The 14751-nt window shown below is 36.1% G+C and overlaps 1 protein-coding gene across 1 annotated transcript in view; it reads left to right on the forward strand.

Moving 5' to 3' along the window:
- Positions 1-14751, forward strand: part of LOC105605908 (butyrophilin subfamily 2 member A1-like) — a 102327-nt gene that overhangs the window by 59029 nt on the left and 28547 nt on the right. The window contains exons 19-22 of the mRNA XM_060403226.1: positions 8583-8603; positions 9504-9524; positions 11964-11984; positions 14355-14396. Coding sequence (XP_060259209.1) covers positions 8583-8603; positions 9504-9524; positions 11964-11984; positions 14355-14396 — 105 coding nt within the window. The remainder of the gene's footprint in view (positions 1-8582; positions 8604-9503; positions 9525-11963; positions 11985-14354; positions 14397-14751) is intronic.

Below are 14751 nucleotides of genomic sequence, written 5' to 3' on the forward strand. Positions count from 1 at the left end.
AGAGTCTTCTCCAACAACACAGTTCAAAAGCATCAATTCTTCAGGGCTCAGCTTTCTTCACAGTCCAACTCTCACATCCATACATGACCACTGGAAAAACCATAGCCTTGACTAGATGGACCTTAGTCGGCAAAGTAATGTCTCTACTTTTGAATATGCTATCTAGGTTGGTCATAACTTTCCTCCCAAGGAGTAAGCGTCTTTTAATTTCATGGCTGCAATCAACATCTGCAGTGATTTTGGAGCCCCCCCCCCAAAAAAAATTCTGACACTATTTCCACTGTTTCCCCATCAATTTCCCATGAAATGATGGAACCAGATGTGAGTCACTAGTTAATATGAATTTGAGGATCATTTATTCACTTCTCTTTAACATGCTATCTTAACATTTCTAGGTATACAAATAAGTTTACATGATTCTCTTGGAAAATTTTTAATGAATAGTCATTCTTTCCATTTTTGCAGTTTCAAAAATGTAATTTTAATTGCCAAATTTGCATTCCTGCCAAACAATTATAGACAGACCTGTATCTAAGGAATTGTTCCATTATACATACCTCTAAAATATCAATTTTCATTAAAATTTCATGGGAAATAATTACCAAAGATGATTTCGAAAGGTTTTTCATACTACAGGAATATATTTTCAGCTTATTGAAGTATAGTTGATTTACAATATTGGGTTAATTTGAGGTGTACCAGAAAGTGTTTCAGATATATAATATATAAAATATTAAATATATAGCATATATATAATATATGAAATATTTATATATAATAGAAATATTAGATATATTTTAAATATTTAAATATATTAGATATATTTTAAATATAGATATATTTGATATATGCTGCTGCTACTGCTAAGTCACTTCAGTCGTGTCCGACTCTGTGTGACCCCATAGACAGCAGCCCACCAGGCTCCTCTGTCCCTGGGATTCTCCAGGCAAGAACACTGGAGTGGGGCTTCCCTTGTGGCTCAGCTGGTAAAGAATCTGCCTGCAATAAAGGAGACCTTGGTTCGATCCCTAGGTTGAGAAGATCCCCTGGAGAAGCAAAAGGCTACCCACTCCAGTATTCTGGCCTGGAGAATTCCATGGACTGTATAGTCCATGGGGTTGCAGAAAGTTGGATGACTGAATGACTTTCACTTTCACTACCCAATTTGATATATAATGTATAAAATATTTATATATATAAAATATATGGGTATATAGAAACTTTTTCAGATTCTTTTCATTATAGGTTATTGCGAAATATTAAATAAAATTCCCTGGGCTATACAGGAGATCCCTGTTGTTTACCTATTTTATATACAGTAGCGTGTATCTAGTTGATCCCATATTTCTAATTTATCCCTTTTCACCTTTCTCCTTTGGAAAACATAAGTTTTTTTCCTATGTGAGTCCATATTTTTTTGGAAATCAGTTCATATGCATTGTATTTTGCATTCCACATATAGTGGTATCATATATGATTTTCTTTCTGTGAGTTGTTCCACTGAGTATGATAATCTCTAGGTCCATCCATGTTGCTGCAAATACCAATACTTCATTTTTCCTGACTGTATAATATTCCATTGCATTTGGATATATACCACATTTTCTTTTTCCATTTATCTGTTGATCAACACTTAGGTTGCTTCGATCTCTTGGCTATTGTAAATAGTGTTGTTATGAACATCATAGGATATGCACCTTTTCAAAATTAGTCTTTATCTTTTCTGGATATATTAATATATTCAGGACTGGGACTGCTGGAGCATATGATAATTGTAGTTTTCATTTTTAAAGGAATCACAAAACCATAATGGTTACACCAGTTTACATTCCCATAGTGCACTTGGATTCCCTTTTCTTCACACTTTCTCCAGCATTTATTATTTGTAGAATTTTTGAAGATGAAATCAGGAATGTGGAGCATCATTTTATGTGCCACTTGCCATTTGTATGTCTTCTTTGGGCTTCCCTGGTGGCTCAGATGCTAAAGAATCTGCCTACAATGCAAGACTCCTCAGTTTGATCCCTGGGTTGGGAAGATTCCCTGGAGAAGGAAATGGCAACCACTCCAGCATTCTTGCCTGAAGAATTCCAAGGACCTGATGGGTTACAGTCCTTGGGGTCAAAAAGAGTTGGACATGACTGAGTGGCTTTCATTCACTTTTTGGAGAAATATCTATTTCAGTTTTTTGTCCATTATTTTCTTTTATTGAGCTGTATGAGCTGTTTGTGTATTTTGCAAATTAATCCCTTGTCAGTCTAATCGTTTGCAAATTTTCTCCCAATTCTTATGTTGTCTTTTCATTTTGTTTAAGGCTTCCTTCATTGGGAAAATATTACCAGCTTGATTGGGTCCTATTTTACACAATAAAACTGTGTATTTAGGAAGATTGATACAACTTCTGCTGCAGGTAGATTGTGGACCGATGGGTGTCTACTCTGTTCTTCCTCATCCGTGTCAAGTACCTCTACTGTAGTTTAGTTTGTGTACGTTTTCATTGAATTTGAAAAAAGGTTGACCGACTGAACCCAAATATATTACACTAGCATTCCCAGACACAAAAATATATCCAAAGATTGATATTGGAATTTTTCTTCCAACAATGGTAATTTTCCTTCTTATATTTGCTTTCTGTTTTTGGAGTTTGAATGACACAATGATCATGTTGACAACTTGAATTTTGTTTAATGTTTTAGAAGAAATTTATATGCAAAATTTTTCAGTTCAGTTCAGTTCAGTTCAGTTCAGTCGCTCAGTCATGTCCGACTCTTTGCCACGCCATGAATCGCAGCACCCCAGGCCTCTCTGTCCATCACCATCTTCCGGAGTTCACTCACACTCACGTTCATCGAGTCCGTGACGCCATCCAGCCATCTCATCCTCGGCCATACCCTTCTCCTCCTGCCCTCAATCCTTCCTAGCATCAGAGTCTTTTCCAATGAGTCAACTCTTCACATGAGGTGGCCAAAGTATTGGAGTTTCAGCTTTAGCATCATTCCTTCCAAAGAAATCTCAGGGTTGATCTCCTTCAAAATGGACTGGTTGGATCTCCTTGCAGTCCAAGGGACTCTCAAGAGTCTTCTCCAACACCACAGTTCAAAGCATCAATTCTTTGGCGCTCGGCCTTCCTCACAGTCCAACTCTCACATCCATACATGACCACTGGAAAAACCATAGCCTTGACTAGACAGACCTTTGCTGGCAAAGTAATGTCTCTGCTTTTGAATATACTATCTAGGTTGGTCATAAATTTTCTTCCAAGGAGTAACCATCTTTTAATTTCATGGCTGCAGTCACCATCTGCAGTGATTTTGGAGCCACCCCCCAAAAAGTCTGACACTGTTTCTACTGTTTCCCCATCTATTTCCCATGAAGTGATGGGACCAGATGCCATGATCTTCGTTTTCTGAATGTTGAGCTTTAAGCCAACTTTTTCACTCTCCTCTTTCACTTTCATCAAGAGGCTTTTTAGCTCCTCTTCACTTTCTGCCATAAGGGTGGTGTCATCTGCATATCTGAGGTTATTGCTATTTCTCCCGGCAATCTTGATTCCAGCTTGTGTTTCTTCCAGTCCAGCATTTCTCATGATGTACTCTGTATATAAGTTAAATAAGCAGGGTGACAATATACAGCCTTGATGTACTCCTTTTCCTATTTGGAACCAGTCTGTTGTTCCATGTCCAGTTCTAACTGTTGCTTCCTGACCTGCATACAGATTTCTCAAGAGGCAGGTTAGGTGGTCTGGTATTCTCATCTCTCAGAATTTTCCACAGTTTATTGTGATCCACACAGTCAAAGGCTTTGGCATAGTCAATAAAGCAGAAATAGATGTTTTTCTGGAACTCTCTTGCTTTTTCCATGATCCAGTGGATGTTGGCAATTTGATCTCTGGTTCCTCTGCCTTTTCTAAAACCAGCTTGAACATCAGGGAGTTCATGGTTCACGTATTGCTGGAGCCTGGCTTGGAGAATTTTGAGCATTACTTTACTAGCATGTGAGATGAGTACAATTGTGTGGTAGTTTGAGCACTCTTTGGCATTGCCTTTCTTTGGAATTGGAATGAAAACTGATCTTTTCCAGTCCTGTGGCCACTGCTGAGTTTTCCAAATTTGCTGGCATATTGAGTGCAGCACTTTCACAGCATCATCTTTCAGGATTTGAAACAGCTCAACTGGAATTCCATCACTTCCACTAGCTTTGTTTGTAGTGACGCTTTCTAAGGCCCACTTGACTTCACATTCCAGGATGTCTGGCTCTAGATTAATGATCACATCATCATGATTATCTAGGTCATGAAGATCTTTTTTGTACAGTTCTTGTGTGTATTCTTGCCACCTCTTCTTAATATCTTCTGCTTCTGTTAGGTCCAGACCATTTTTGCCCTTTATAGAGCCCATCTTTGCATGAAATGTTTCCTTGGTATCTCTAACTTTCTTAAAGAGATCTCTAGTCTTTCCCATTCTGTTGTTTTCCTCTATTTCTTTGCATTGATAGTTGAAGAAGGCTTTCTTATCTCTTCTTGCTATCCTTTGGAACTCTGCATTCAGATGCTTATATCTTTCCTTTTCTCCTTTGCTTTTCACCTCTCTTCTTTGCACAGCTATTTGTAAGGCCTCCCCAGACAGCCATTTTGCTTTTTTGTATTTCTTTTCCATGGGGATGGTCTTGATCCCTGTCTCCTGTACAATGTCGTGAACCTCATTCCATGGTTCATCAGGCACTCTATCTATCAGATCTAGGCCCTTAAATCTATTTCTCACTTCCACTGTATAATCATAAGGGATTTGATTTAGGTCATACCTGAATGGTCTAGGGGTTTTCCGTACTTTCTTCAATTTAAGTCTGAATTTGGTAATAAGAAGTTCATGATCTGAGCAACAGTCAGCTCCTGGTCTTGTTTTTGTTGACTGTATAGAGCTTCTCCATTTTGGCTGCATAGAATATAATCAATCTGATTTCAGTATTGACCATCTGGTGATGTCCATGTGTAGAGTCTTCTCTTGTGTTGTTGGAAGAGGGTGTTTGCTATGACCAGTGCATTTTCTTGGCAAAACTCTATTAGTCTAAAGGTCTTGTAGGTCTTCATAAAACCATTCAACTTCAGCTTCTTCAGCATTACTGGTTGGGGCATAGACTTGGATAACTGTAATATTGAATGGTTTGCCTTAGAGACGAACAGAGATCATTCTGTCGTTTTTGAGATTGCATCCAAGTACTGCATTTCGGACACTTTTGTTGACCATAATGGCTACTCCAATACTTCTGAGGGATTCCTGCCTGCAGTAGTAGACATAATGGTCATCTGAGTTAAATTCACCCATTCCAGTCCATTTTAGTTCACTGATTCCTAGAATGTCGACGTTCACCCTTGCCATCTCTTGTTTGACTGCTTCCAATTTGCCTTGATTCATGGACCTGACATTCCAGGTTCCTACGCAGTATTGCTCTTTACAGCATCGGATCTTGCTTCTATTATCAGTCACATGCACAACCGGGTATTGTTTTTGCTTTGGCTCCATCCCTTCATTCTTTCTGGAGTTATTTCTCCACTGATCTCTAGTAGCATATTGGGCACCTAATGACCTGGGGAGTTCCTCTTTTGGTATCCTATCATTTTGCCTTTTCATATTGTTTGTGGTGTTCTCGAGGCAAGAATACTGAAGTCACTTGCCATTCCCTTCTCTATTGGACCACGTTTTGTCAGACCTCTCCACCATGACCAGCCCGTCTTGGGTTGCCCTGCAGGCATGGCTTGGTTTCACTGAGTTAGACAAGGCTGTGGTCCTAGTGTGATTAGATTGACTAGTTTTCTGTTAGTATGGTTTCAGTGTGTCTTCCCTCTGATGCCCTCTTGCAACACCTACCATCTTACTTGGGTTTCTCTTACCTTGGGTGTGGGGTATCTCTTCACAGCTGCTCCAGCAAAGCACAGCCACTGCTCCTTACCTTGGACGAGGGGTATCTCCTTACTGCTGCCGTTCCTGACCTTCAACGTGGGATAGCTCCTCTAGGCCCTCCTGCGCAGCCACCGCTCCTGGGGTTGACTTTCACTATGTTCTTAACTTTTGATGTGAAAGTCAAAGAAAAACAGTGTCCTCACTTCAGTTCAGTCGCTCAGTCATATCTGACTCTTTGCGACCCCATGGACTGCAGCACACCAGGCCTTCCTGTCCACCACCAACTCCCGGAGTTTCCCCAAATTCATGTCCATTGAGTCAGTGATGTGAAAGTCAAAGAAAAACATTTTCCTCAGAAGTTGCCAAAGAATTTTCCCTACAACAGGGTATAATCCTTAAAATTTTGACATTAAAAAAAAGTTTTAATGATTTTCATTTCAGAAAGAATTCAATTCAATTATATATTAAATTTATTTATGTAGCAGACATTTGACTACTGTTACAGCAGAACTATGGACAGATGGTGCCTTTACTTTGTCATCTATTTCAATTACCTTTCTGGTGAATTAGTTTGTATATGTTTTCATCATATTTTGAAAAGATGGAAGGCTCAATGCAAGAGCAATGATTGATACATTTTTGTCCTAGAGGGAATGCTACACAATGACTTGATTGGGTATCATTTTCAATAATATTCTTCTTTTTGCAACCAGGCATATATGGAAGTACAAAAACATTATCTTCTAATTACTGAGATAACCTTGGAATGTCACATTTTCAGTCTCAGAAATAGATATCTATTAGAATCCCACAGGACACTAAGGTATTCTAAATTGTCGTCCTCCTCCCTTCCTAACCTGTTATCATATTACCTAACTGTTCTCAATATTACAAATACTTTACAATACTTTACTGACTTTTTTACAACTATAGTAAATGTTCTTCTTTCTTTTATATTTTTTCACATAAATATTAATTCTTCAAACTGCAATCCTTTTACAATGTTTGCAGAAGGATCTTATATTCTACAAAAAGTTTATGTACAATATATATCTCAATATAGAATTTTTCATTTGAATGACAAGGGATGCTGCTGTCCTAGCATAAATCTTAAAGATTTATTCATAAAGTGCTAATATATCTATTCAAAGTTTAATATCCTCATTTTTCTAATGATATTTTCAGTTATATTTTTATTTACAAATTATTTGAAATTAGGGAACATATTTGTTAATAACATGAAGTAGACTTCCTGTGGATACAATAACAGCTACAGTTTGTAACACAGGGTACTTTTACCATGTCCTTTCATAAGTATAAACTGTAGATACCTGTATTATACATGTGACCATCTTTGTCTTTTATTGTGAAAAAGCTGGAAAGTCCATTGTAGGATCAATGATTGTCATGACTTTTATAGCAGGGAAAGTTCTACTCTGCATTCTGTTATTATTTTCTTTCTCATCTTAATCCTTTTTGCATAAAAGCATGAGGAGATTCTCCAAAAGAGATATACAGGTGGCCAATAAACACATGAAAAGATGCTCAACATTGTTCATTACTAGAGAAATGCAAATCAAAACTACAGTAAGGTATCACCTCATGCCAATCTGAATGATCATCCTCAAAAAACTGAAAACAATTAATGCTAGAGAGAATGTGGAGAAAAGGGAACACTCTTGCACTGTTGATGGGGATGTAACTTGATACAGCCACTATGGAGAATAGTATGGAGATTCTTTAAAAAACTAAGACTTAAACTACCATATGTGACAGCAATCCTACTACTGTAGGCATACTCTGAGAAAACCTCAATTAAAAAAGACATATGTACCCCAGTTTTCATTGCAGCACTATTTGCAACAGCCAGGACATGGAAGCAACCTAGATGTCCATGGACAGATGAGTGGGTAAAGAAAATGTGATACATATATACAATGGAATATTACTCAGCCATAAAAGGGAATAAATTTGAGATAGATGGAGTGAGGTGTATGAACATAGAGTATGTTAAACAGAGTGAATAAGTCAGAAAGAGAAAAACAAAATATTGCATATTAATGCATTTATGTGGAATCTAGAAAAATAGTACTGATAAACCTATTTGCAGGGAAAGGATAGATACACAGACATAGAGAATGGACTTGTGGACACAGTAGGGGAAGGAGAGGGTAGGAAAAACTGAGAAAGTAGCATGTGTAAAACAGACAGTTAGTGGGAACCTGCTGTATAACAGCCAGGTGGCTCTGTGTGACTATTTAAAGAAGTGGGACAGGATGGGGGAGGGAGGCTCAAGAGGGAGAGGATATATATTAATATACAATTTTAACTGAATCCTATAGTTGTAGGCAGAAACCAATACAACGTTGTAATGCAATTATCCTCCAATTAAAAAATAGAAAAGAAAGGAGAAAAGTCCTTGGGAAATAATAAAGTCATGTTTTGGGTTTTGATTTCACTCTGTACATGAAAATAAAAAACAACAGAAAATGCAAGAGGTTTTAAAACAACATTGCTTCTCATGGGTTACATGGCATTAGGAAAATTTGATTCCAATCCTTAGAAAGATGGGACAGTTTTAAGAAAAGAATAGGGAATGAAAAAGTTTCAAATTATTGTCCTATTTCCTCATTGACATTATGCCTTTATTTATTTGAATGATTATTGCTTCATTTTGTTTTTCAGTTAAGGGTGAACAGGATATAGGTAAGTGCCACTAATTTTTTACATTCCATATCTTATGTTTCATCTCTTTCTTTTACATTGTCTTTAATTCTCAATGGTCATCTTTCTCAACTCCAACCTATATACCTAATTTTCCATCATATTTTTAAAATTTTGTTATGATTTCAACTGAAGTTTACTTTTTTGTGTGCTATTCTATGATTTATCCTGTCCTTATTATCTATAAAGAAGTGCCCTTTTTGTCAAGTACATACTACTAAGAATTTACTTGTAACATTTTGCTATTTTTAGTTCCTGATATGAAAGTTTTGTCCAAATAGTTTCAGTCATCTGATTTAGAAGTCCTTTCACTCTCATTTAATATTTCATTCCCCTCCCTTTCTTTTACTTTGTGAAAGTAAACTTCATTAATCAGACTCCCATAAAATACAGTTATGCATTAATCAGTTAACAAAGTATTGTGAAAAGAGGTATCCATGAGCCTGACCCTGAATATCATGAGTAGTGGTTCAGGATTCTGTAATTCAGCATCTGGTGATACAGCAAAAACACCAGTATAAGAGATTTGTGTGTATATATTCAGCAGGGCCAGATAACTCATTAAAGATAAAAAAGCTAAGTAATAAAAGAGTACTTTCAAAAGAAATCATGACAAATTACATTTGGTAATTACCAAATATAATATTTCTAAAGTTTTATCAGTTTAGAAAATATATTCATTTCTCCCTTCTTCATTTATTGAGTACTATTTATTTCTCAAAAGGAAACTTTCAAACTCTGTGTGTGTATATGTTTCTATGTGTCTGTGTTTAGTGTATTCATTCTGATAATTTAAATTTACATACAATTTTTCAACAAATCTGAATTTTCTTCATGTTCCTTTCCAATGAAATTTACATTGACTTTCATTTTATTTTACAGAGAAACTTCAGATAAAAATTGGTAAAGTATCATTGACATTCCAATAATCCCAAAACACTTTTAAAATGCTTGCTTTGGGGATATATTAAACATATCCCAGGTTTTAATCAGTATGTCCTCATTGGCTTGCACACTCCCAGATCTCTACTCTCTAGGGCAATATTTGCTTGTGAACTTCTTCCATACTTTCCCCTTTTCCTCTCTTTCAAAATGTGAATAAAATTTGAAATCTTTTATTCTTCAAGTATAAACTTGAGAGTCATTTTTACATTGCCCTTTAGTTTATTACTTCCAGGTATGCATACATTTAACATAATTTTTTATATCCAACAAGTGTAATTTTAATTGATTCTTATTTACTTTTATTGACACAATTGTCAATTTGGCCAACTGCAATTACTTCAGATATTTGTGGAACTATTTTATATTGTTAGGAAAATTCAAAGATATTACATATCTCAAACCAAAATACTTAAATGTAAATGAAACCCAAAGCTATCATCTTGCAATGTTTCCAAAAGATTTTTTCCATAAAACCAGAAATTACTCATTAAAACTTTAAAATCCTGTTTTTCTCATGACATTTGTCAATATACTTTTGTTTTCAGAAGAAATCAAATGTATCTCTTTAATGCAGGCAAAAGAGGTCATTTACCTACTGCTACAGATACTGTTTAGAATAAGTGGGTGATTTTTTTTTCTCTTTGGTTCTTCATCTCTTTTAAACTAATTCTGTTTGCATGGGTGCATGTTAATATTTATTTTTCTGAAAAGATGATGAAGATATGATGAACTCCATTTTGGCATGTGATAAATAGCAATTCACTATAAACAAAGTTATGTCATCACTTCTTCACAAAATGTTAATACATGCTCCACAAAACCAAACACTGCATTTTTTCTTGAACAAGTTCAGTAGTCTCTAATTCACTTTTGTGGATATTTTATACAATAGAGCTACAATAAATCTGAGACCTGATCACTGATATTTAGGAGCAGCCAAAGAAACTATTAAAAGTAACCTACCAAAGGGGCTTCCCTTGTCACTCAATTTACTCAGTGGTTAAAACAAAAAAAAAAAAAGTCCGCCTGCCAATGCAGAAGACTTACCACCCCTCAGTTGGGAAGATTCCCTGGAGAAGGATATGGCAACCCATTCTAGTATATATTTTTTTTAATTTGAGAAACTTTATTTGTTAAAATTGACTCCTTTTGTCCAACATATTAGTATAGCTCATTAAATGAAATCAAGCTGATTCTTAGTTTCAGAGTCCCTGGTCAATCAAGAGTAACGACACATAAACTATGCAGATCACTGAAAAGTTATGGAAGAAAACCACTGACTAATTGTTCATTTGTCTTGCAATTGTCTCTACCCTGCAAATACTTAACCAAAACAAGACTGAACAAGCTCGATTCTGAAAGGAGAAAGAAAACATAAAAGTATTTGTGAACCAACAAAATTTCCTTGAACCAAAGTGTCAAGGTCTCAATGATAATAAAAAATTCCATTGTCAACTTAAAAAATAGTCACAACCTAAAAGTTGAGTTACACTTTGTTCGATGGGAACTTTTAGGACTTCAAACTTAGAAGACAGCAATCTCAAGTGACCCTGACAGAACTGCTCCAAGGAGGAGAGGGAAGTCAGGTTATATAGAAATTTGCAACAAAGGGCAGATAGTGTGAACATGAAAAGTAATTTTGTGAATTAAAGAGAACTGGATATCCTAAATTAAGGAATTTAGTGCTTTTCTAATTATGGGAAGAAGCAAGAGTCTGGGCTCACTGAAATCATTCCTTTAATATGCACCTCAGCTATCCTGGGGCCAGTAGCCTGTGTTTTTTGTGTGTGTTTTTTTTTTTTTTTTTTTTTTCACATCCTGAGTTCCTCAGTGCTCAACACAAGGAGTGACTGCAGTCTGAGTGCTACTGGACTGAGCAGGTATTCTTCTCCTTCCTGAGTGCCCTGAAGGGCTGGAATCACAGATGAACTGTAACATCCTTCTCACTCCAGTATTCTTGCCTGGGTAAAGACACAGGAGCAGAAGAGCCTGGCGGGCTACATTACAGCCTGGTGGGCTACAGAATAGCCTGGTGGGCTACAGTCCACAGGGTCACGAAAGAGCTGGACATGACTTGGCAACTAAAAAGCAACAGCAACAAACAGACCAAACAACAAGAGCCCAAGTGATGTCCAGTAAATCAAAATCTTATTTAAAAATAACCACTAGTAGTATCAGTCCTGAAATTTTTTCTCAGGTCAGTAAGATCACTCCTTTTCCTCCTTTTAATTCTTAACCAATACTCTCAGGACAAAGAAAGCTTTCAGTCAAATTGATACATCTGTTTGTGTATTTTCTGCTACATTTAATATTTTATGTGAATTTTCCACTAAATTTAAATTACTTTTTGTTTCTAAACCATGATATTTATAATGTTGTCTCCTTTTACCTTTTCAGATGACCTTCAGAAAAAAATGGGTAAATTTCTTTTATATTGTTAATCTTTCAAACACACACTAAACTAAACTTTCTCAATGATTTGAATATTTCCTGTTCTTTTAACCCTAAAACATATGTTGTTTTCTTTTTGCATGGATGTCTATTCTAACTTCCCATATATTTGCTTGGAATTTCAACAATAATAAATTCTCTTCTCAGTGTTACCCTACACCTGATTCTTTCCTAATGTTTCCTTTTGCTTTTTTGGGGGGGGGTCCCAGTTTTTTCTTTTAATTAATTAATTAATTTTAATTGAAGGCTAATTACTTTACTATATTGAGGTGGTTTTTGCCATACACTGAACATCAACCAGCCATAGGTGTACATGATGTTCCTTCCCTATAAACTGTCCCAGTCTATCATTCAGAGTTTTGACAATTTCATTATACGTTTTGTGAGGTGAAGGGGATGAGACTGATGGGAACATGGTTTGTATTCTATATTTATTTTCTGGAGCACTTTCATTTACTTGAAACCTCTTTCATGTTTTCAAAGTTCAGTTCAGTTCAGTTCAGTTCAGTCGCTCAATCATGTCCTACTCTGCGACCCCATGAATTGCAGCACGCCAGGCCTCCCTGTCCATCACCAACTCTTTCAAAGTTCAAGGGGCCATTAAGATGCCATGGATGTCTCCCCAAACGTTATGAGATAAAACAAGACTCCAAATTTGCTGAGTGAAGTTTCTACAGCTCTTGTACTGTGTGAATTCATTGGTCCAGTGTGGACTTTAGGCTCACAATTCCAATGCCCATGATTATTTACTAGAATCTTCTCTCATGTGTACATTTATTTTATATACCATTTCCTGGGTGTATTTTCTCTTATACTAATTTTCTGTCTTTTTTTTGCATTTTATTGACATAATTTTTCACTTGGAAAGTGTAGTAATTTGAGAACATTTATAACATATATCTGCATTTTGAAATTTTAAGTGAACGACATAACTAGAGTCCGAGCATAATTCTAAATGTTTCTTTAAAAGAAACATTAACATCACCATTAAAAGTTTGACATCCTTCCTTTTGTGGCAATATTCTTCTATTATATTTTTGGTTACAGATGAATAGAAGTAAGGAATACATCTCTTCAATGTATGAAGTGTGCCTCCTGAGACTACTGTTACTGATAAAATTCACTAGATGGGTGCTTTGACTGTAGGCTTCCTCCTGACCTCTTAAGTATCTGACACATGTATGTGTGCATGTTTGCACTATATTTTGGAAAAGGGGATGGTCCAGTGAGAAATATATGATTGATATTGTTTCTCCCAGAATAAGTCTTTTTCTACATTTTCTCATAATATCATTTTCTATCTTTGTACTTTTACATCAAGAGGTGGAGGCCAGAGGATGCAAGAAAAATTGCCACTGAATCAAGCTGTCCTTTGGAAAACTTTGTCCCAGTTCTCGACAAAACTCATACTCATTTTTGAGTATTATATTCAAGAACAGTAAAGAGTGTGACTCAATTTCACACTTTGACGAACAATAAAGAGTGTGACTCAATTTCACACTTGAGCAGTGGGTAACATTATATTTATATACATATATATATATATTTTTAATTTTAAAATCTTTAATTCTTACATGCATTCCCAAACATGATCCCCCCTCCCACCTCCCTCCCCAAAACATCTCTCTGGGTCATCCCCATGCACCAGCCCTAAGCATGCTGCATCCTGCGTCAGACATAGACTGGCGATTCAATTCACATGATAGTATACATGTTAGAATGTCATTCTCCCAAATCATCCCACCCTCTCCCTCTCCCTCTGAGTCCAAAAGTCCGTTATACACATCTGTGTCTCTTTCCCTGTCCTACATACAGGGTCGTCATTGCCATCTTCCTAAATTCCATATATATGTGTTAGTATACTGTATTGGTGTTTTTCTTTCTGGCTTACTTCACTCTGTATAATCGGCTCCAGTTTCATCCATCTCATCAGAACTGATTCAAATGAATTCTTTTTAACGGCTGAGTAATACTCCATTGTGTATATGTACCACAGCTTTCTTATCCATTCATCTGCTGATGGACATCTAGGTTGTTTCCATGTCCTGGCTATTATAAACAGTGCTGCGATGAACATTGGGGTACATGTGTCTCTTTCAATTCTGGTTTCCTCAGTGTGCTTTGACAGGACAATGGAGATAGAAACTTCTTTATTAAGCTAGGAATCCTCTCCTCTCTTAAGCACTGGAAAAATATTAATAGTTTCTTAATAGCCCCTTAGACTTGAGTACTGGTATTTCTAAAAATGTCTCTTCATTTAGAAAATTGACTGCATTTGGTTTCCTTCTTCTTATTCTTCTTCTTCTTCTTCTTTTTTTTTTTTTTTTTTTACCATAGAATGTTCTCTGGATAAAACAGAGGTGATTTCAGCCACTATGGGTGAGTTTATTTTGTGTTCATGATGTGTATATGTGAATGTGTTTCAGTGTATCTCGATAGTGTTAACATTACTTTGCAGTTTTTATGTTTCTGATCTGAAAGTTTTATCCATGATATTTTCATTTATTTATATAGAAGCTCCTTCACTCCCATGTAGTATTTCATTAATGGCCCTTTCATTTTGCTTTGTGAAAGTAAGCTTTACTGAGGAATGAGTTAAAATCAAAGTCTCACAAAACAGTTATGTATTAATCAGTTGAGAAAAATGTGAATAGAGGACCCATGAACCTGACCCTCATATCCTACAAGAGCAGTAGTTCAGGATTGTGTAATTCAGTGTTTTGTGATTTCATAC

This window comes from Ovis aries, chromosome 20 (assembly GCF_016772045.2).
Source record: "Ovis aries strain OAR_USU_Benz2616 breed Rambouillet chromosome 20, ARS-UI_Ramb_v3.0, whole genome shotgun sequence".
Classification (NCBI taxonomy): domain Eukaryota; kingdom Metazoa; phylum Chordata; class Mammalia; order Artiodactyla; family Bovidae; genus Ovis; species Ovis aries.